General features: G+C 38.8%; 2 protein-coding genes across 5 annotated transcripts; both read right to left on the bottom strand.

Moving 5' to 3' along the window:
- Nucleotides 1-153: 153 nt before the first annotated feature.
- inpp5f (inositol polyphosphate-5-phosphatase F) lies at nucleotides 154-15,929 on the bottom strand. 4 transcript variants are annotated; one of them, XM_029281298.2, is made up of 21 exons: nucleotides 15,465-15,929; nucleotides 13,413-13,493; nucleotides 12,901-13,037; nucleotides 12,597-12,632; nucleotides 12,175-12,303; nucleotides 11,851-12,036; nucleotides 10,815-10,871; nucleotides 9,400-9,598; nucleotides 8,994-9,173; nucleotides 8,595-8,662; nucleotides 7,540-7,664; nucleotides 7,352-7,429; nucleotides 7,040-7,160; nucleotides 5,916-6,044; nucleotides 5,532-5,649; nucleotides 5,244-5,442; nucleotides 4,481-4,552; nucleotides 4,322-4,395; nucleotides 4,018-4,146; nucleotides 3,829-3,916; nucleotides 154-3,659 (listed from the first exon to the last, which is right to left on the bottom strand). In XM_029281298.2, exons 1-21 carry the CDS (start codon nucleotides 15,559-15,561, stop codon nucleotides 2,531-2,533), a joined length of 3,432 nt encoding a protein of 1,143 aa, XP_029137131.1. In that variant the 5' UTR covers nucleotides 15,562-15,929; the 3' UTR covers nucleotides 154-2,530. The 4 variants fall into 4 exon arrangements, with proteins under 4 accessions (XP_029137131.1, XP_029137132.1, XP_020510111.1 ...); XM_029281299.2 differs by having other exon boundaries at nucleotides 11,851-12,018; nucleotides 15,465-15,928; XM_020654455.3 differs by lacking the exon at nucleotides 12,597-12,632 and having other exon boundaries at nucleotides 15,465-15,928.
- Nucleotides 15,930-17,240: 1,311 nt separating this feature from the next.
- On the bottom strand, nucleotides 17,241-22,549 carry bag3 (BCL2 associated athanogene 3). The gene is made up of 4 exons (XM_020654454.3): nucleotides 22,244-22,549; nucleotides 19,683-20,012; nucleotides 19,201-19,551; nucleotides 17,241-19,087 (listed from the first exon to the last, which is right to left on the bottom strand). The coding sequence occupies exons 1-4, from the start codon at nucleotides 22,439-22,441 to the stop codon at nucleotides 18,338-18,340; spliced, it is 1,629 nt and encodes a 542-aa protein (XP_020510110.1). The 5' UTR covers nucleotides 22,442-22,549; the 3' UTR covers nucleotides 17,241-18,337.
- Nucleotides 22,550-23,712: the final 1,163 nt, after the last annotated feature.

Genomic DNA, 23,712 nt, shown 5'->3' with positions numbered 1-23,712 from the left:
GTTTGTTATTTCACTGAGGGGCATATGTTCGTGTTTCCAATCAATGGAAAGATTGTAGTGCGTGCATTCTGTAAAGTAACATCTCAATGATGATCACCTTAATTTGCTTTAATTTCAGTAACTTGATTTGTAAATAAACCTCAAGCAACAGTCAATCATTAATTTGTTTTTATTCCAATGAAATGTAAAAACAAATCAAAAGCACAATGTCATCAAGTAAGACCCAAAGATAAGAATAAATAGATCAGTTTAATAGACATTAAATACATCAGTACACTGTAAAACAATGACAACAGTAAGTAGAAGGAAAATATGAGCACTGACAAATGGAATGATGCGTATAACCGAAAATGTGCTCAAACTGAAATCAATTGCTGTTTTTCATTGTCTTGCCTCGTGGGAAGGGTGGACAACCACATACAACAAACAGGTGGCTGCAAAAGCACTTGGTGTAAAACTGGAAAGGAAGGAAAGCTTAACCACCAACTATGGGGTCAAATAAGGCTCCCAGCATTTGCATATAAAACCAGATTCCAACACTGGTTGGTCTTTGTGATCTCAAACAGTAATGTTGAGGATTACTGTTTCATTTAGATTCATCCAGACAGTTAAGAACAGAATACGCTCTTATTCTACTTGAGAACTGCTCCAGTGTTTGCAATCTAGAGGAAGTAAAAAGAAAAAAAAACAGACACCCTTTATCCTCTACATTAAAACATTTCCTTACAGCTTGCTCAATATCTTTATAATGTAGCCTCCACAACGCAGCCCTCAGTCCCTCTTAAACGATGTCAAATGAAATGTTAAGACATATATGGAGTGAGTAAAGATTTATCTTGGGATTTCAACTCCAAAGGTCCCAACATGTTTAATACACTGACACCAGCACAAAGAGCAGCAGGGATCCTCAAAAAACTAAACTCAGAAATCGATATAGTACAGCACATGCATAAAAATCAATAACATAATTATAAAATTGAATGTCAGTGGTGGTACATGAAATATCCCAAGATAAAGCTTGATGACACAATAAACCCTGAACATCATTGTTTATACAGTACACCAAATGTAACCTGTTGAATCAACATAAGGTAGATTTTGCCATAAATACCTGATATACATAAACTATTCATGTTAAGGCAAATATTTTCAGTTTGAGGAGTGCATAAAGCATAGGTATTCCTCAGTGGGTGCAATTGCATATATATCTACTATATGCTACTCTCCTGTTTTTATCAAACTTGCAACAAAAATGTACAACACTGGCTGAGGACTCAATAAACAAACCATGAGCAGAAACATGTATCTATTTAAAACAACTCCAAGCTGTGTTTTTCTGCTTATTCATGGTTAACAATTACATTGCTAGGCTTTCATTTCAAAATATAATTCCTTTATCTTTTAACATATTAAGCTGCAACTCTACCATCAAAGCAAGAAGCTTAAGGGAAATCTTGACCCAGGAAAAATATACAGTACCTACTTTACACATGATCAACAAGGACACTCTTACTAAGGTTTTGTGAAGTGATTTCTAGAACAGTATTTTTCTGAGTTACACTTGGCATAATGGTTTTACATGGGATAACTATGTACACTATGTGGTTTGGCTAGTTTCTAACAGCTATACAAATTGATAATGAACAGAGACTCATCCTTCAGGAATCACAAAGGAGTTTTCCACAACAGTCCAACAAACGCCAATATGTGAGCTGCACATAATGGATCACATAAAGTACATAATACATTTAGAGTTTATCTTTCAACATTCAGCTTCATGTTTCTCTGCCATGTCATTATTAACTGTTACCATAAACCTCACATGCAAGCACTGTGGGTACATTATCTTTCCAGATGAAAAGGGGGTCATGTTTACATGCACAAAAATACTTTGCATACTACTCTGAAGGTAGAAGACTTAAAAAACTTCTCAAAAACCTGAATGTCTTAGTTCTTTTTTACAAGAAAGTTTCTGGTTTGAATTAGGATTTGGATTCACATACACTCATTTCAATAAAATGTTCTTACAGACAGATAGGAATGATAAACTATTCCAGAAATACTTAAAGATTAACCATGATCGTTTAGACACAGCATAGGCTCTTAGTTCTAGTTCCACATTTACATCAGAAATCCCATGTTACACCATCACTGCAATTTCAAAAGGGTGGGAATATATTGGTAAGTTATTTGTCCACAGAAATATAATTTGTAAAAGAGAAAATTATAAGTTTGAAAAGTTAAATGGCAAAAGGGGTAAAATTCAAACTTCCTTTGTAGTAAAAAAAAACTGTACCAGGCAATCCATAATAATGTGCATGTAAACATAGTCACCACCATGTTGACTATAAATACATATTTGTTAGTATTGTAGAAGCGGTATCACCAACAAGGACACGTTTAATTGAGGGGTAATTTAAAGAGTGCTTTTCTGGCTGAAAAGTGACCCTATGTCCAACCTTTGCTACTGCTACCATACAGGAAGTTTCAAAACAATATACAACTACAAAATCTTGCTACAAAGAAAGCACTAGATTTGAATAATCCTGGTCTGGCACTGTGTAAACATTGCCTTAAGCTCGCTCTCTTGGGCTTCATTGATAGACTCTGGTTCTGGGCTCTTCTGTACCTTTGCCACAGCAAAATTGATACCTTGTGTAAGTCCAGCCTGGGTAAGGCTTGCCACCTGAACCATTGAGCTCTTGATCTTGGCAAATGGGGACACTACTCTGCTGCCACTGCTGTCAGCAGGCGAAGGGCCTTGGCTGCCCTCCATCTGCAAACTCAGACTCCTCTGAGAACCTCCCGAGGCTACAGAGCTGGTTTTTTGGACTGTGAGGAGGTTGAAACTGGAAGTAGTTAACTCAACGTCAAGCTGGGATGGCCTGGGGAGCTGAGGATCCTCATGCTGCCACTCAGAGCTCGACTGCTTGTCTGAGTCTGCAGGGGTCTTATTCTGCACTGGCACCACAGGGTTGAGAGGGGGAACAGCAGATGTTGGTTGCTCTCCAAACACCTCAACAGGTTTGGTCTGTGCATCCTGGACAAACTGGTGACAGTAGGCTTCAATGGGAGTACCAAAGTCAATCAGAATGGCTTCTTCAGCCACCGAAGCAGCTCCTGGTGACTTGTCATCACCAGCTTCAAAGGGGCTTTTCTGCTTCCCATCACACCCAGTGACCCGTATCATGGTGGGGATATTTAGCTCTATGCTAGCAATAGACTGGGAGCGACTCCCCAGGCGTGGGTTTGATGCTACAATACCGCAACTTGGTAGCACATAGTCCATGTTTTCCAAAGAACATGGTTGCTCTGGATCAGAAATATAAGAGTCAGAGTCGTCTGAGATTTCAGAGTTCCCATCTCCAACATCTTTGATGCATCCTGTTCCAGGGTTGTTTTCTGATGTCTCCAAGCTGCTGTCAGATTTCCAAAGGTTGACATGCATAGTCGGTTTAAGGAAATTGACTTTAACATCTGGCTTAGAGAAGTTGCCCAACCTCCCAAGGGGCTTAAAAGGGCCAGTCTGTTTCACTTTCTGATTGAGAGAAGAGAATTTGTTCAGGAGGAAACTCTTGCCCTGTGCCAGCCCAGAGCTACCCTGGTCAGCAGGTTTGTTCTGGATGGCCATTATATCCTCATGAGGTTTACACTGCCGCCTAGAACACAGACACTAATGTTAGTATATACGTTTATACCTTAGACAAAAAGCTCTAACCATTGGTTAAAGTACAAAGGCTGAAAAGTCATTAGGGTTTAATATAAAACAAATAATAAATTATTTATAATAGATAAATACTATATATCTAATGATGACATAGTACTCACCTCTCAAGCTTCTTCTCGACTACAAGCAAGTCCAAACCCATGGCTTGCTTGGTTATGCGAAGCATCTCAGCTATGCATTGTAATGTGTCTAAAATTGACCACAATATACTGTAAGTTTCAACCAATAAATTTATAGACAATGTTCCAAAAAGTTCATTGTTCCTTTCAATCAAAAGAATTTCAGACTACCTTTTCCATCGTCCTCAGGATTTCGTGTTGCTGCTCTCAGCGTGTGAAAGAATCCACTTGTATCTTCACTCCTGTAATGCAAACGCATACAGCAGAACTTTGGTTTCCCAAACAGTGTAGGCTCTGGACCTGCACAAGGAAACACAACTTATTCATTTCATTTTCAGGGATTTGCTTTTTCTACATTAGTCATATTCAACAGATATTGCTAAAAAGCTACTGAGCAACTGTAAAGCTTTTGAAAGTGCTGTGTCATTCAGCAAGTGTACAAAGACGAGACTTTCTTTAAATTTGAACGTTTTACCTATTTCGATCTTTTCCAAACCATCCAAATTGAGGCGCTGGTATTGGTTGACTTTATCTGCTTCTTCATCGTAGCTACAAGGAATTAAGTTCAAACATAAGTGCATTCATAAATACAGTTTCTAAAGAGAAAATGTGTTAAGTTTGGAGTCTCACTTACAAAGCAATGTAATAGGCTTTTTCAGAAAGAAGGAGCAACACATCTACGTCTTTGTTTGATGCATCAATGAGGCTAGTGGGAGAGAAAGGAGACATGGTAGATGGTAATGGTAAATCTGACTACTCAAAGGGCTTTTAACACTGCAGGTCACAGTTACCTATTCCTCACCACATTCACACACTGATGGCAGAGGCTGCTAAGAAATGTGTACATTGATATTAACTAATCCCATTCATACACATTCATACGCCATTGACGCAGCAGCGGGAGCAATTTTGGGGTTCAGTGTCTTTCTCAAGGACACTTTGACAAGTGGCTTCAGGAGATGGGGATCAAACCCCAACCTTCCAGCTGAGGGTTAACAGACAGACAGACTGGACCACAGCTGCCCCAATATGAATAATCAATCAATCAATCAATCAATTTTTATTTGTATAGCATCAACTCATAACAGGTGTTATCTTGAGACACTTTACAAAAAGCAGGTAAAAGACCTTACTCTTTGTCTGTTAACATTACAAAAGAGCAGGACCAAAAAAGACCTTACTCATTGTTATGTTACAAAAAGCAGGTAAAAGACCTTACTTAATGCTAGATAAGATATGAGAAATATTATATATATTATATATTAATATTATATATATCTGCAAATATTGTATAATTAGAATAGTAGTCTTAAGTTTGGATGAGGATATTGATGCACACTAAATGCTATTGCACATTGATCATTGCCAATAAAAAGATATGATAGCTAGCCACCAACCTCATGTCACAATTGATTAGGGCCCAACCTCCATGAAACTTCTCATCATCAGGCAGCAGAAGCTGCATGTAGGTCTGCAGCAGCAGGCTGACCTGTTCCTGTGCTCCCCTCTGGCTTTCTTTCTCTTTCTCTTCATGTTCCTTCTCCTTACTAAAGATGGAGTAGAGGTCTTCTGTCACTGGTATGCCCATCATTAGGTCTGCAGGCAAGAACAACCATAAAGAGAAGTCACTCAAGGGATAATGTTGTTACAACTCATTTATAGTTTAATATCTCTGTTTTCCTTACCAATAACTGCTTGTCTGTAAGCGTCTCTAAAGCGGTTCAAATAGTAGCGGTTGGCTGAGTTCACACCATCCTTCATTACGCCAGCCAATTTTCTCTCTCCTGTCCTGGTGAAATCTCCCTAAAATAGATGTTTGTTAATGTGTCTGTTAAATATACATTTAGAGTTACATTTGAACGGTTACCTTCTGTGAATTTTATCAATTTGTATGTTCAAAAGACTCTGTCAGCCCAAAGCTATTAATAAACTCTAAATAAATTCACAAGTCTTGCTGTTGGAAAAGCATGAGTCCAAATAACTTTAAAATATCCCCTAACTACTTCTTTAAAAGAAGCTGGCACAATTCACTACTGTTTCTTTAAGCAAAGCAAAGACATTGATGGTACCTTAAGCGCTGCTGTGCCTGCATACTGCCTGCTGATGATGTCTCCATTGTTGGCCCACATGATCTGATAAATTTTGTAGCATTTGGGAGGCAGAGGCTGTTCTGGAGGCATCACACCTAGTTTCTTTAACTGTATGAAGAAAGAAGAACATTTGTTCACAGAAATATTACAAAAACATGTATTTATTAAATAGTCTCATTTGGTTCATCTTTCATGAGTGGTAAAGAAAGACACAAAGAAAACCTAAATTGCAATTAGTATTTGCAAAGCAAGCATTAGTTTTCAAGGTGAACAAAATATAAACGGACAATAACATGTACTTCATATATCATATATCAAAAATGCTACCTTTCTTTTTGTCAAATATTTTGAGATTCTTTGTGAAAATTAAGGATTTTTTCTTCTTGTGACCAAGTGATGATGAATTATTACAGGTTTAAAAATGAACCAGAGTACAGTGGAACCTAGCAGCATCTGTTGACAATTGGTTAGTTCATTATGGTTTTAAATAGCTATGGTTTGACTTCATAATTTTAATTCTTTTACCTTATCTGCTCTATTGTTTTGGCATGCACATGATAAACTATCAATGACAATAATTTGACTGTTTAACATACATGTTAAACTGTAAGGGGACCAGAATGAATGCATTGGGCACACCTAACATATTTCTTTTTAAATATCTGTCATATAACCAATGACATAAGCAACATTAGGTCATCATTTAGGGACCGGGATGAAAAAGAGTCCCAGAGAATGATGTTGATATTTTGAGTCATTCTTGCAGACACCTCAAGCACCTCTTAAGCTTGTTAAGTAACACGTTTAAGTTAACAAAATTAAGGTCACAATTTCACTGCGACGCACTGAAAAGACATAGACGAAAGTTTGTCTAACTGGAAAGTAGCCCAGCAAAAGTTGCGATAAGAGGAGGCTCTCTGATTGGTGGACAGCTGACCAATACTAATTGGTGATGATTGGTGACTGATTGGTGGTCAGCTGACCAATCAGAGAGCAGATAAACGGTCAGCTACATCATTTTATATCCAGTACCTATATTATGTTTGCAATGTGGGAAATATACAATGTTACATTCTTTCCCTGGGACAGCGCAGCAAACCCACCTGTTGTTCCATCACCACCCGACCAATAGCAGCCTGGACCACATTGGTTCTGTCAAGACAGTCCATGCAGTTTACTCTGAAGATACCCTCCTGCTTACAAATGACTCCCGCCTGATCCACCCTGACAGAGGAAGATACATTCGCCAAAGGATTCATTCATTCATACAGTCTCAAACCCAAAATCAAGAAGGATTATAAAAGTAGCCAACAAATGGGATGTTGTTATTTTCTTTAAAAAAGACACACACCAATGAACAATAGCAAGAGTTAATGATTATCTGGAAGTGAGAAAATAGTGAAAAAGACACTTACCAGGCCCACTTCATGTCAGTTATGATATCAGAGATGGCATCTGTCAGTATTTGCACATTTTCAAACTTCATACCTCGGCTGAGAAACAGGATATACAGAGTAAACTGGGAAGTCACTGCATTGTAGTATAAGACAGCTTTTTAAGAACATATTTATGAACAAGTTCTCTGCTGAACTGTGTCTCTTACCAGTGCTCGTGGAAGTCAAACGAAACATACGTGAGGTTAGGGTTGTTGTAGAGCAGGACTTGCTTCAGATATGCGTCACCAATTACCTTCTCCCGTCCACTTTGGTCCACTAAGTTAATGATGACCTAAAGTAAAACATAAAGACAGGCTATTTCATGCAGTCCAAAGGCTGCTGCTGCTGCCGCCTAATTTTGGACTGCCTCGGCCCTCGTCAAAGTCAAAGGATTTTTTTTCATGGAAAGCAAAGTTTTGTAAGTACAGCAACTAGTGAATTTTTCATTTCTAACTGCAGTTACGGCTGTTTGCAGATATGATGGCGGCGTTGTTTTTTAGTCAATCCAGTGCAACACGAAAACGCCAAACAACAAAAGAGGAAGAAAAGTGAGGAATGTGTTAAATTGTTTTCCCTGAGAGCACTTGTGTTTCATTCGCTGTGCTGCTGTGCAGGCATAAAATAATTTTCCTTTTTACAAAATGAAGGGAATTTTTTTATGCCAGGAAAAACTCTGAAGTAAGTCTAATTCTGCAGTGTATAACCCCGATTCCCTGTATGCATTTGAACATAAAAAGATAAAGATGCGAAATGTAACATGAAAGATAACTTCGGCCTTATATTACAGCACTTTGTCATACAGAAAAGATTGGCTTAGTAAAATGTAGCTGTCTTTAGAAATAAAATGTTTTCAAAGTCTTAAATACCATGACTGCTAGGATTAGGGCTGGGAATCTTTGGGTGTCTCACGATTCTGGATTCATGATTAAAAGTAGTTTTTGAATGAGTACATAGTTCAGGATCTACTCCCGTCATCTGTGAGACTGGCTGAATGTCTTGCTGCTCCATTTGGCATTCTACTGAGTTAACGAGCTAGCCTTAGCACTTAGCAGGGAGTGACCGATTAGCCAAAAGAAAATCGATTTTTGGAAGTTAAGAATCGATTTAATATCTCAGAAGATAAGAATTCTGATTTTTACATGAATCGATTTTTATCCCACCTCTAACTAGGATCATCATCTCGAATCATATCCAAGCATTCAATCCATCAAAGCAGACGCACCTGTGTCTTATAGAGTTGAAGCTGTTCTTCAAAGTGAGCAGCGAAGTACTCAATGGTCTCCTTTTCTCCTTAAATGTTAAAAAAAAAAAAAAAACATGCAACATTTCCATATTACTGAATTTTGTTAAAAAATATATCAATAGATTACTAATTATACTATTTCTAACACGTTTTTGCATTATTGTAACTGAAGGAACAAAACATGCTCTTTCCTACTTAAACATAAATACCTATATTAAATGTATAGCATATCAGTGTTTAAAGGACAATTAATTACTAAGTTACTTTATTTGGACAATGTGTAAAATAAACCTCAAATAGACTTGGGAGATGAGTAAAATCCACAAAGCTTCTTCGCACCACTGTAAGAGATAACCGAAACAAAGTTGTTGTATTGACCTTTCTCTAAGCGTGGCCTGGGATTGTAGCGGTACCCTGCCTGGCTCCAGAAGACTGGCACAGAGCCGCGTGTCTGCACAAAAGATAGGGTGTGGCTGTGCACGTGGATCAGCTGCTCTGTCTCCACATAGTTGGCAACATGGCCATCAGTATCCACTCCTCTTCGTTTGTACCGCATCCCTTTGGACAGGAAAAGGAGAACGCATTATCAATATTACAATTATTTATTTCTTGATTGTGGTTATTTTAGTAAGAACAAAAATAGGTTGTCTTCCCAAGTTCTCAAAGCCAATGTGGAAAAAAGTCCCTTCTTGGATATTAACCACACTATTAGGAAACATATCCTATATACAGTACTTAGATGTAACCTTTCTCAGAGCCCAGCTAAGACTAACTGTAGCTTTACCTGCGCGGTGGCGGCTACGTCTGGAGATAAGTGCCACAGTAAAGCGGGGATGCATGTCGTCAACACAGGTGACCTCCTCTAGGGGGGTTTCAGGGCTGCTCCGCTCCTCATCGGATGTCTCATTGTAGTTCACCACCAGTTCTTCTACCTGTACAAAACCCTGGATGATTGGCGTCACCCAGAAATCTATCTCCGGTGCCTGGAGAATAACATGAAAAAATATTAAATATTAATACTTCTAATAAAGTTATGGGGTCTCATTCATAAACATAACATACGCCCAAAACGGGGCCTGAAACGGGCGTACCAAATTACCCACGCAAAGTCTGTGATCTTTTAGAAACAAACCTGACCTATGTGTACGTATGTTGTGGAGGCAGGGGGAAAAGATGGTGTGGTGAAATGAAGCATACTGTAAACATAATGACTCTTTTGCATTCCCTGTCTCATTACGTCGCTATTCTAAATATGGCATTGTGTGGGATTGTGGGCACAAAATCAGGGACATACCTGCTCTAATGTGTGCAGGTAAAAAAAACTCTGCCCGTGCCTCTCCACTCCACTTCCCATTATACATGCAGTAATAAATAAAACTGCACGATGAAAAACAAACAGATAAAAAAGGATCTTCAGCTTTCTTGATGTCAAGCACACGTATGGTAAATGGACTTGAGCTTGTATAGCACCTATCCTGGTCTTCTAACTACTCAAGGCACCTTTTACACTGCATGTCACATTAACCCATTCACACCATATCCACAAACTGATAGCAGAGGCTGCTTTGTAAGTCAGTATTAACTAATCCCAATCACATGCATTCACATGCCTTGCTGAGTTGACCAACTCTACACCCCAAAGGCAGCTGACTGTACCACAGTAATGTTCAGAAACATAGGATCTACATTATGAGGTTATTCATAGCTTTTAGCTATCTTTTATTTTTCAGTGGGATCACTTCAGCAAATGTAACTTCAATCTACACAGTGCACTGTTTCAAACATTGTGTGTTCAATGGCAATAACACACAATGTTGGTCATCTCTAAACTCCTGCAGCCACATGTCGAAGTGTCCTTTGGAAAGACACAGAACCCAAAACTGCTCCCGCTGCTGTGTCACGGGCGTGTGAATGTGTATAAATGGGATTAGTTGGTACTAATGAAAACTTTACATAGCAGCCTCTACCATCAGTGTGTGAATGTGGTGTCAATGGGTTAAGTGTAAACTGTGGTGTAAATAGCTCTTTAAGAAGTCAGAGGACTAGAAAAGCCCTATATAATCTCAAGTCTATGTACCATATACCAAAAGTGAAATGAGTCGGTCTTCTGTCCAGTCAAATGGGATAACAAGTAATCCTTTCATAAATGAGGAAAAAGCTATCAATCAGTTAGGCTGTGTGGAAAAAAACCTGATTTACCTGAAGGTCAATAAGGTCTTGGATCATGTGCTTATTCCAGAAAAAACGGTCATCAACCTTTCATAAAGAATACACATTTAAATTAATAAGATTTTAAAGATTTTTGCAATTTGAATATGAGAAAAAAACAATGCAACATGATTAATGAGCAGCATGCCAATGCTTAGTTCACACAGCAAACCAGTGAGTGACTCCTGCCTCATAATTCATTATTGAGTGTAGACGGATATCAGTTACAGATGCAGGCAGTTTAAAGTAAAAATAACAATTCAGTTTCCCTGTTTTACCCCTTACATATAAGTTCAAACTGTAGTGAAAGTTGTACTTCTCTTCATTAGTAGGGCAATTCATGTATGATTTTTAATATTCCTGATTCTCACATTCTTTAGACTTTTAGCCCCTGCATCACCATGCTGCTGTTACAGGCTGTGTGGTTGAATTGAAAAGCTGGAGGTCATTTCCCTCACTCAGGCATATAGGGCTTTCACACTTGCAGAAAACTCCCAAATAACTCCAGATATTTTCAGGAGGAGCTGTATGTGTGAATGCAAGCAGCCAATTTTTTCAGTCTGACTTCATCCAGAGTATCTCCTGTAAATCCCTCAGGGCGCACTCAGACTACGCAATCCGTACCGTGCCTAAACATGCTTCACCCCTAAAGTCCAATTTGTTTTTTGCATTTTGTTGCATACACGGTTTCACAGGGTGTACAGCCTTCATTATCAAGAATCTTGGAATATTATGCCTTTATCTTACTTACATGACTCAAAATATGCCACAAAGTCAGCAAAGTCACTGTCATGTTCTCCGATGTGCGTACACGGATCTATAGAGTGTGCCTGTTTTGTAAACAAAATGCACTTCATAATTCATAATAAAGCCAGCGGGGGGAATGCTTAGGGGGACAATCGTGCTTAAGCACGGTACGGGATAACTTTTTTCAGTCCTCCTGAAATGATCTTGATATTTTCAGGAGTGCCTAAATGAGAACAGCTATTCACTGTGAACAAGCGAAAAGAGGAGTTTCTCTACAAACCTGCTTCCATAGAGGTAAGCTGGAGTTGCCTGAGTCCCCTTGACGCTGGACACTGTTTGTCAGGTCATAGGTCGTACTGTAATAGAAGGAGTCTGAATCCATGAATATCTTGCAGAGCTCATCCAGCAACCGTCTTTCCATGCGTTCCTTCTCTTTGTTTTCCTTAACCTGGATTGCAGGGGAATACTGGATTAGGTGGGTACACAGAAAAGAAAGAGAAGATGAAAAAACAGAACAAAATCCTGAGAACTTCAAAGCCTTTAAAGGGCAAAGACAGAGAAAGAGACTGTTGGTCAAGAGTGAATAGTCAAAAGAAAAAAATACCTTTTTCTTGATGGGAACTGCCACATTAGATTTGATCTGGCTTAAAGTTTTCATCAAGAACTTTGACTCATCTGGAGACTGAGTCAGTTTCTCTGGTTTGTCGATTCCAAAGTGATGTTTCTTGCAAAGCTGAAAAAGAGGATTCTAAATAAATGTCATTCATTTCATGAAGTGACATTTGCAGACATTGGTGCCAGCGTGAATTAATTCACACAATAAACCGAAGGAAAGGATTATTACTATCAACTCAAAACCTACAAGCAAAAACAATGACAGTAAAATATATAGTTCTAAACTTAGAGTACATTGGTCTTTAGGACTTCTAGGCACAAGAAGGATGGAATGATTATCCTACAGGCTAAGAACAATATACAACAGGGTGGGGTCTAAAATCTAATTCAGGAACCTCCATATTTACTCACTTGAAAATATTCTGTCTCACCATCCATGAAGCTCTCCTGAAAGACTGAAATCTTAGCAATACTTATTTTCCTTTGAGATCTATTACACTGTTGTTATGTCTGCATGTTATTATACCACATATTGTGTGGGTGAAAATAAAAACCATCTTTGAAAAGAATCGTAAAGACTTAACGTATGTGCACCACTAGTATTCATGGTTACATCAATTAAACCAGCATTATTATAATCCTTGTCAGCAGGACTCCATGCACATATTAAACCAATAACCATTGTTATGTATCACTACAGTTGTACTACACACACCTCCAGTTCAAGCTCCTGAGGCTCTTCATCAGACAGAGGAATGACTGTTATTTTGGTGATCTTGAAGACTTTGTGGTTGCCTGGTAGATGGCCCACCAGTGCTTTCTGGCGAATCAATACTAGGCCAAGAGGAAGATCTGCCAAGAGGTGAAAGAAAATAGCTGACTTGTGCCAAGGGGGCTGAATTCCTCACAATATGACACAAGCGAAGAAAGCAGATGCACTACTGCCATTTACCAATTTGTTTTATTAGGGAAAAAAAACATCTGGTATATAAATATTTAATGATCATGAACCATGGCTATATTCAAGCACAATCCCCTTTATAACTACACACATCCCAAAGTAGTTTAACACATTTTTACACCTTTTTTGTGAGTAAGAAAGATGACAAATACAGGATGATTATGTCTGCACACAGAAAAACAATATTTGCAAGAATTAGGGTGTTCTGCTTACAGGAATAAAATGCTTAAGGTGAAAAATTCAAATGTTTTTCATTCTCCACTTGCCTGTATGAAGTTGTATCTTTCCAATGACACCTTCTACCAATCCCAAACACACTGGATTCCAAGCTAGCAGTAGGTCTGTTGCTGAAAAAGAGAAATACATGAGGACAGTGCAGCATCAGCAAGATGTATTAAGAACATAATAAACAACAAATTCATATTTTATTGAAAACCAAATTACAATACTATTTAGGCAGCCAGAAATATCAAGTTTGGGTAAATACATGTCAGAACAGCCAAGAAAGCATGCTTTCTAGCATACTGCTAATTGTTTTTGGTATTTTTGTAAACTGTATTGACCATGTACATGTAATGTTATATTGGTGACACAAACAATAGAAGGGGAGTGTAGGTATTGACAAACAAATTAGCTCATAACTGGGACAGATGTAAGATGGATACAATTACTATAGTACTCAAGTACTTGTTGTTGACGTCTAGAGTCAGAGTTCTGACTCCGAGCTGAAGGGGTTTGTCAAGTCCAGGTACAGGCCACCATCACGGTGAAAATATATATGATGATAGGCTAGCACAAAGTGGCTGTTACTACAGAATAGAGGACAGCCTCTCACCACTGAGTCATGTTTCACCCTTCCTTGTCATTTCATCCAGAGGTGAGATTGAAAGACCGCTGTTCTACAGACATGCAGTACTAATAAGTGGCCACCTCAAAGCGTGTGAGGCTAGAGCCGGAAGGTCCGTGTCCTGCGTTTTGTTTTTTACAGCGAAAAAAAGTTAAATTTGTGAGTAATCTTACTGTTGTTCATTTGACAATGAGATTACTTGAATATTGAAATTACTAAAAAAAAATCTCATCCCTAGTATAAGCAAGAGAGTCAAAGCCAGGGGCAGAGTGTTGTGACAGAGAGGGAAGCCACAATCGTATGCATACTGAATGCAGAGTGATTTACTTTGTAAGGGCAGCAGCAGTTCTTTTACTTATCTTTGTTTTGAGCATACTATTGTGAACAACTTAAAATATGGGATTTGGAATGAAGGGCTACTGTATTTCCAACAGGCAGACCATTTTGTGTACAGAGGAGCTGGCTGTGTTGTACCATATGAATGTGTTATACTATATGAATGCTTCACTGGGTGCTTGAGAGTGAAGTGGAAAAACAGTAGGGGTTTGAAACCCTTTTTCCAATTAAATAATGAAACAGTGGTGCAACTAAAACCCTGTCCTGGATGGCTGCACAGCCATGCAACTTCAACTGACACAGAGAATAACATACACAGCCTACTGGTAACACTAATAAACTTTTCATTTCGTTTAGCAGCGTTTCCACTTAGATGGGAATGCAATTCCCACAGCTCTTACTTTTTTATGTGAAACAAAAGCTTTTATTGTCACAGCTAGTTTGAGTAGCAGCAGGACTCACTTCTGTAATATGACCAAAGTGTAATCTCAGGAGCAGCTTTAAGAGATTCAAAAATACTTACAAAGCAATTGCAGCATAATTTAGCCTAGACCATATATAACACTGCCGGTGCTGTGAACTGGTTTTCAAACTCCTGGAAATGGTTGTCTGATCGCTGAATGCCTTTGTGCGATCTGCTTCACAAATATCAAACAGATGGGGTTTACACATTGTGGGCCATCATTTTTAGCCACAGGTGGCTGTGTTTTCATTTAACTTAGCTTTGTTTGAAATATGTATGTATTTATCCATTGGTGTGTAATATAAGGAATAAACCAAGAGCTCTGGAGTCTGTTTTGGGTGTTGGCAGTTCCGGAATGAAAGCCTAAACGGAGATTTGGAGACTGGGAATGCCGCATCCAATCCCTTCTAATTTGTTTAACAACTTTTTAAGGGATCGATCCGGTTACGTTAACTTCCGAGGTGTACAAATGGTTGTTACGAAGTGGAGATGAGACAAAGCTGCAGACATCATTCAGAACGATGACTAAATAGCATTATTAAAATGTTTGTCAACTCCAAACGGGGCTCGGGATATATAGCCTGCATTTAGATCGAATTGGTTATTATGTCAAGGGCTTGAGATAAAGGGCAGTGTGCATCAGAAAAACCATTCACCCAGTATGCTACGTACCAGGTCTGACGGCCATGGTCCCGTCTTTTCGGCTGCACCACAGAGCACGGTCCCCGCTCTGAAGTATGTAATCGTCTTTCGCCTGGAACAGCTCCATATTGGGATTTTACGTCACACAATAATAGGTAGCCTGGTTGCCAAGTACAGGCAATGTACAAATAGCACGTAAAGGAGGTCAACAACAGCTAGCGACTGTTAAAGTCTGCTCGCCTCTTGCAGGCTGGTGAGCTACGGTAGCTAGCTAGCGTTACCCATCAAGCTAGCAGCCACTTTAGCAGCTGGGTGCGTATCGGATTTGATTATTCCATTTTGACGCATACTGGTAGTCAAATTCCTTTCCACTCGGAGATACGTCCCTTCCAAATTTCATGGACAACAGAGAAATGGCAAATAATTATAAATGAATGGGAGTGTGTCCCAACAACTGCTGACTGCGGTCCAAGACGGAAACGACAGTTTCCTGCTCTAAACAATGTCACGTGATCTGTGTCGTCATCACTGGTGCACAGCAGTACACAGGTACAAACAAATGTTTACAACAAGTTTCTAAATAATACAGTATCCTACATGTAAAATATTACATGATTTAAATGACGGTTTTAAACCTCTGTATCCCCAAGTCTGATGGGACGGAGAAACAGCCATAATTAGGCTATTGTGTGACTTTATTTATGGCTTTTGGCCAGCGATGGCGTTGCCCTTGTTTTTCAATATTGGTAAATAATTTGATATTTTTCGGGCAAGGCTTCACATCTTAGTTGAGGTACCTCTTCTTCGGTGACAGTCACGTGATTGCATATTGATTTTGGGGGAGAAATGCTTTAATAATCAGGGGAATTATTTGAAACAATCATAAAAAAGACAAACAGGCCGGATGTTTCTATTTCTTCTGGTGTGCTATCGTTTAGGTGTATTTCTAGTTAGAAAGCACAGAACATACCACGTCAGTCAGTAATGACTCAGTTGTGGAAGATGCAGGGTAGAGGTAGGGGGTACAGCATAGTATCGTGATATTTTCTGTGGTGATATTATATTGTCTAATGGCTGCCAATTATCGATATATTTATTATATTAATATCAAATGTGCTTTTTAAATTTGTAATTGTTGAAGGGGTTGCACAATTAATTTTGAACAAGTTGCATTGTTAAAAATTCATGTTCAAGTTCAATTATACTGAAATACTTACAGTTCTACAAGGTTTTTACTATCACAGTGTTGCTCAATCTGAGATGAATAGACTGAAAATTGTTTTGTTTCTTATTTGACAAAACACTTTTTGATTTAGTTTAATGTTGTGGACATAATAGATAGATAGATAGATAGATAGATAGATAGATAGATACTTTATTGATCCCGAGGGAAATTCAAAGTTATGCAGTTAAATAAGCATAATTTCAATATATTGTATCACAATTGTCAACATAACGCAAAATGTTTAAAATCGCAAAAATATTGTGACTCAAGTATTGTGATAATATCGTATCGTGGGGTCTCTGGTGATTCCACCCCCTAAGGCAGGGAGCAGCTGGCAGACAGATATAATAATGCATTTTACCATTGATACCTTATAAGAGAAAAACTAGGTCAGCTTGAGATAGTTCAAGGCTAGGTAAGGGATACATCTTTTAATCCAATGTAACAAATACTCACACGTGAATTAAACAGTGAATCTTGAGGTAGAAATTATATAATGGACTGCTGATTCATAGGCATACCAAAATCTAGGTAATACCTTGTGTTGTAAAAACACACGGCAATCCAACTTTTACTCAAAATCCATGTATAATATATTTTATTTTGAAGCATACCAACATGATGACATTAACCGTGATCAACAGTAAACCACAATTAAGGGTGTGTAAGGCAGTGGGTGACCCCCCTTCACAGATGGCTTAGCTTTTAACCATAGTGACACATTTCAACACAAACAATTAGGGTCATGTAAAGTTCTTTTGATGCATTTAAAAAAAAATCCTATGTTAATCAGGCATTTTCTTGTTGGCGTTGTAAGCCTCTAAGGCCATTTAACTTAGATTTATTTCTTATTGTGACTTTGGTATTTACGCAAAAAACATTTGTACAATCTTAGACTGTCCTTATCAGCACATGTTGATTGTTTAACTTCTCAAGTAGGAAAAAGTCCATCTGCATTTGTCATTACACATTCATAAATGTACCAAAATACTATATAATTATATAAATACTGATATAATGTTTTGAAATAACAAGTAAAGCATTGCACATACACTCAAACACATCAATCAAAACTTGTGTGAATTATACAGTTCTGCTGAACTTTCAGCATGATACATGTCAATGATGGCAAAGTGCAAAAACAGCAAATCAGTTATGCATCAAAAAGTACCATCAAATAAACATATTTACTCAGTTCTGGTTTAAAGTAACTTCTGGAGGACCACCTAGATATAAAGGAGATGTTTTCTTTCTGAGTGAGTTCTGCTTTAAAGCCCCAGTGCTGTCACTCATTACTTACTGATGCATTAATTGGATCAAGAATAGCTTCAAACAGTCACGAATAAGGACAAAAATAATTAATACATCCCTTTTTTAAGAAAATACTTTTTCTTTTCCATTATTATTAACAAAGGCCTCTAATTCAAACTGTAATATTGACAGGAAATTGTGAACAATTTTATTGTTAAAGCTGTCTTATTATGACAATGGCATAACACACAAGGCAACAACATTGGCTTGAAGAACATGATTGCACTTATCTTCCATCAATTATGAGCAGAATGTCAGGAAATTGTTAATCAATGCATGCAACTTCTACAAAATGCTTGTAGAGGAGGATATCTATCACATATACAGTATGGTATCCTTCTCTTCTTGATGATGAAGTGTGCAGTCATTATGATATCTCCTTTGAAAGCTCATTATTCTCTTTTGTGATCATGCTGGGCTCTCCTTTAAGGTTGTCTCCCTCAATTGTAGTCTGGCTAGCAGGCCTGGCAGGCTGCACGTCCAGTTGCTCCAGTTCTTCCAGTATGTTCTGGACACGACGGACTCCATCCCGTCTTGCCTGCCGTACATCTACACGACCTTCAGGGTCAACAGAGTCTAATGCTAAGAGCTCTTTAGTCAGCAGCTCCTCCAATAACAAGTATTTCTTATCATTCTTCTTTCCAGCAAAACATTTAACCTCTTGCTCCAGTTTGGCAACTCGCTCAACGATCTGCTGTACCTTAGCCAAGCCTGGATGGATCAGGCACTGAGCAGCCTGTTCAGCCTCTACCTTCACCTCTGGGGGTGATGCTGTTATGTCCAGGTCTTCTGGTCTTAGAGGTATTTGAACTGTAATATCTGCATGCTGTTGTGGTTGCTCTTGTTTGTGGGGCTGCTGGAACTGCTGCTGTGACTGCATTAACTGTTCAGGATGCTGAGGCTGAGGGGATGTCTGAGGTGGTTCCTGCTGGAACTGCTGAGGTTGGTGGAACTGTTGAGGTTGCTCAGGTGGAAGCTTTTGGAACTGTTGAGGCTTGACGACATCAGCTCCCGGGTGCAATGGCATGGGCTGCGTGTTATCAGGTTTTTGCTGAGTGCTTTGTTGTTCCTGCTCTATTTTTGGTAGCTGGTCTCTTGTGAGGACATGCTGCTGAGCCTTAGAAGTTAAAAATAATGTGTCAAATACTAGGGCAACAGACACTGATGTTAAAAATCAACATTTTTCAACATTAAGAAAAATCCAAATGAAAAAGTGCAAAATAAAAATACCTGTGGTATGTCTCCCAGCACCTGTGTTATAATAGGTGACTGGCTTCTAATATGAGGTGGAAGGTTAATAGAATGAGCATCACGATGCTGGGGAGGCAGTACTGGAGAAGCCCTTTCCCGAGAAGGCTGCATTGCTACAGAGTAGCTAGGCCATTCTTCTTTCTGTGAGTGATGGAAGGGCTGCTGGTGCTCAGAGAAGGGGATGCGTTGAGAGTAGTTTGACGGAGTAGACTGTGTCAGAGTTTGTGTTTGGCTCCCTCCACCCTCATGGATCACTGGGATGGGGATGTAACCTGCTTGAAGACCAATGCTGTTGGGCCGTTGGGGTTGGTGATGCAAGGGTGTTAAAACCTGTTAAATAAACCAAATTGAAACAGTTAAATAATCAGTATTTGATGTTTTATTTTCATTGAAAACTTATAATGTTTACTTCTTAACCACATTTGTTAATGCAGATTTGTTATTTTTTTCTGGTGACAAACCTCTGCTGTTTGTGAACCAGGTGAGCCAATCTTTCCAGGCTCCGGAGTACAACTGTCTGAAGGTCCATGTAACGGTGATCTAGGCCTGCAGTGGAGCCCTGGTGTAGGTGTTCGGCCCTCTGTCCAGATATTCTGTGCAGCACTTGGATGGATATAAGAATAACATGGGTCTTGTTGCTGCCTTAGTTCTGTGCCCTCATGGAAGACAGGTATAGGAATATATCCTGGGCGAAGAATGGGATGCTTCATCTCCCTGAAAACGGTCTTCTGTGACTCCTGGGGGCTTGGTTCTGGTGGTATGTTGGGTCCATTTGCTGACACTTCTTTGACCTACAAAACAGTTAATAGTATATAGATATGATTTAATGCTATATCATCTCTTATTTTATCTTTACAATTAAAAATCAATAATCTTCTCAATGATAGATTTGACAAAAACCAGCAATTAAATGAAACAAAATGAAATAGAGCCTTTAAGGGCACAGATGGACCAATGTATGAAGGCTATACTCCTTCAAGTGAGCGTCCAGGGTTTGAGTCCAATCTGCTGCTCCTTTCCTGGATGTCATTCCCTGATTTTCTACCCTTACTCTGTCCTATCAAATAAAGGATAAAAGCTTAAAACTTTAACTTTAAAGGAATAAATAAAACCAAGAATTTAAAAACATCTATTTATATACAGTATAAGTGAGTTTGGTGTTCAATTTAACTTCTTTCTTTTTTTAAATCCCTCATGGGAAATTCTGGTTTTCTGGTTTACACTATGAGAGACATGCTACTCAAACACAGAGGCCTGTAATACACATGTGCAGAACAGGACTTATCAACATGCATTAATGGAGAGATGTCAGTGCAGGGCTGCTACACAGGGAGCACGCAAGGGCTGTTGGGGTTCAGTGCCTTGCTCAAGAGCACATTGGCAGTACTCGGGAAGTGACGCGTCGTCACTCCAGCAATCAGACCAACCTCCATAATTTGGTCCGTATGGAGACACACGGGTTCCCAACCCGCCACTGCTGATATACCTATTTTGAGCAATAAAAGATAACTATTCAAAGAAACAAAATGCCCAAATGGCTTGTGTCATTTCATATTAGATTAAAAGAACAATTGGCACTATCATCTAGTAAATTGTACTGTTACTTTTCCTCTAATAAGATTGTATTTCTAATGAGCCGCAACCACACTCTGCACTACAATTTCACTTTTATAAATCAAACATTATTATTTCAATAAGCATATCTGTTTCACAAAAACACTTAGGACTGAAATGATTGCAAAGGGCTATTGGTTAAAATGTCCCCTTTTGTACATTTGAATGCCCAAAAGCATCACTTTCTGCTCTATCTAGCTGAATCTCCTGACTTACTAACACCTTCTTAACAAATATATAATCACAGTTCATGTTTTCATAAAGATCAAGGTATAGACCAAGAACATTTTAACATACACTTATAACTGATTCGTTTTCTTTTTATGCAAGCCTTCGAGACTCTGGTCCATTTATAGAAGAACATAACCCAGAATAGCCTCCAGTTGTAGGCATGAAATGTTAATTATCACACTACAAATAAGTCTTCATTGGGAAAGTACGATACGTAGAATACAATATTACAGTAAATAATCATAGCATAATAAATGATACTGTAAGATCAATTACAAAATTTTTAGTAGGTCTACAGCTAGAAAAAAATGTTATTTTGTAATTTTTCTCAAAGTGTTCAGATAGACATGTGCAAATGGTGAAGTGCAGCCAACAGGTCAATGATACATAAACTATTGAAGCTCTAGCCTACTTTCAGCCACTAAATCCCTTTGCCTAACCAACAAAAACTTTATTTTCAGGAAAGCCAGTTCCAACATTACTCTGATACAAAACTTGCGAAGCTTTGACCCATCGCCTTCTTCCATTTCGGTACGGGACACTGCGCCTGCCCCAATGCACCAATTTAACCCATGACAGCTGTCTTCCTGGCAGATTCATCGGGACTCTAACTTTGGACAACACAACAGATGAGATGAAACATACCCTACTGGCAGCCTGCACCGCTAACTTCAACCCCCTGGTCGCAGACCTGTAGCCTATCACAACATATATCTAACACAGTTAAATAACTGTAGAGGGCACCTGGCGCGACTGTCTTACCCAACAGGCCAAAGTGAACGTAACCAGCCTCAATCCTTGTAAGGGAAAAAAGTTTTACATGAGGTGAACGTCGCAGTATTTTCTACCATGCAATAAATATGTTTTAGACACTGAAGCTCATAAGCTCATCGTTTAGCTTTCGCATAGGCTACTGAAGGGTGAGTCATCGAATAATTATAGTTGAAGATCAGAACAGAAACATAACGGTGTTGATCAGCCCTTATAATAGGTCTATGAGCTGTGTATGAGGGGGAGGTGACAGAGCAGACAGGGCCTACAGTCAACAACATTAACAGATTCAACATAGTAAGCTACCGAACCTCAACACGCAGCATGTAACAGCCCACGCATCTCCACAAAACACTGCCTATGACAAGTCGTGACAACAAACCAAGTTCATGCTATCGCTCTTTACCTTGTTTGTGTCGTGTCTCGGGTCATTCCAGGTTGTCGTGCGATTATTGTGATCGACAAAGAAGGGCCATCCAGTCTGAGGGTCAATCTTTACCTCCCACCCGAGAGGAAGAGGGTCGTTGTCATTGTTTGTCATTGTCAGCAACGTGGATGGTGTCTTCATGCCGCTCATGTTGCAGGGTGTCGGATCCTGAAGCATTTTATACAGGCGACGGACTCTTTAAAGATTCCTTGAAGTGACGTGCAAAAGGGGGCTGGAAGTTTCTCGAAATAGCGGGGTTAATGTTGGGGGCGGACAGAGCTGGATGCGCTGGCACCAGACTGGCACAGACTAACAAACGTGGGGAACAAGTAGGCTATAACCTAATGCACAGTAGGCTAATATAACTGGTTAAAAATAAAGGAAGCCCCCCTGTTTGAACATTATATAGCCTAGTGAGAAGATTGAGAAAAAACGTGTTGCACATTGTCGCCAGTGGAGCTGGTCTCCTCAGTGTTTGAGTGTGTAAACAGCTAAAACGCTACTTTTTCATTTAAAATTCACACAAACAGGAGATTTGAGGGATATGTCATCTAAACATATCAATACATAGCCAGGCCTATATTATCATTTCGACAGTGTAAGGGGTTTGAACAAATAATGAAGTCTGAAGTGGTTAACTGTAGCTCGTGGTTTGAATCCCAGTGTGCACTAGGATCATCGGTCAAGTGTACCTTCGTTTGCAAAACCCCGTCGTGTACCTATGGTCTATACCTATGGTCTATAATGGAATTTACGGTACAGGTGCTCGGAGTGCCCAAAAAGAACGAATGCGGCCCATAGTTCAGCAACTTGTTACCAAAAAGGAAATATAATATATATATTTTTTTAAATAGTAATAGTCCTGTACTTTTTAGTATGATTTTTTTTAATACTTGTTGGGATAATTAAAGGTGAAGTCTGCTCAAATTGCATTGGAACATTAGTCCTATTCAAACTTTATTTGTAATAATCTGTGATGGGTGACAATATACTTTCAATGGATTCTTATCCCTCATGTCCTTGGCTTTTAGGATGATTTTACTGTATAGTATTTGAGATAATAAAAAGGTAAAATCTGCTTAAATTGCATTGGAACGCTTTGATTATGTAGTCATATTTAAAAATTTATTTTGAAACATCTGTTAACCTTTTAATGTATTCTGATTCCGTATGTCCCTGGGAATTTTAGGATCCTTTTTCATGTATAGTTTTTAAGACGATTAAAGGTAAATTCTGCACAAATTGCATTGTAACACTTTGATAATTTAGTCATATTCAATATTTGATTTTGAAACATATGTGATAACGGACAAGAAACAATGGATTCTTATGAACCCTGGACTGCAAATATTTTCTTTGCACTTCAAAAAGTCTAAAGCAAACGAATTCCATGTTTACCCTTGTGTAAAACAATGTAGGCTAATGGTTTGTCTCATGTTCTGTTTTTT

Source organism: Labrus bergylta, chromosome 10 (genome assembly GCF_963930695.1).
Source record: "Labrus bergylta chromosome 10, fLabBer1.1, whole genome shotgun sequence".
Classification (NCBI taxonomy): Eukaryota; Metazoa; Chordata; class Actinopteri; order Labriformes; family Labridae; genus Labrus; species Labrus bergylta.
Note: the sequence above shows the minus strand (reverse complement) of the source record. Positions and strands in the feature narration are given on the sequence as shown.

Excerpts from the sequence above, each read along its gene's own strand:
- bag3 (XM_020654454.3), bottom strand. The coding sequence starts at position 22,441 with ATGCTTCAGGATCCGACACCCTGCAACATGAGCGGCATGAAGACACCA. Across the intron at positions 20,013-22,243 it reads CGAGACACGACACAAACAAG|GTCAAAGAAGTGTCAGCAAA; the intron begins GTAAAGAGCGAT and ends ACTGTTTTGTAG. Across the intron at positions 19,552-19,682 it reads CTGGTTCACAAACAGCAGAG|GTTTTAACACCCTTGCATCA; the intron begins GTTTGTCACCAG and ends TTTATTTAACAG.
- inpp5f (XM_029281298.2), bottom strand. The coding sequence starts at position 15,561 with ATGGAGCTGTTCCAGGCGAAAGACGATTACATACTTCAGAGCGGGGAC. Across the intron at positions 8,663-8,993 it reads CAGGCCACGCTTAGAGAAAG|GAGAAAAGGAGACCATTGAG; the intron begins GTCAATACAACA and ends TTAACATTTAAG. Across the intron at positions 4,553-5,243 it reads CTAATCAATTGTGACATGAG|CCTCATTGATGCATCAAACA; the intron begins GTTGGTGGCTAG and ends CTCTCCCACTAG.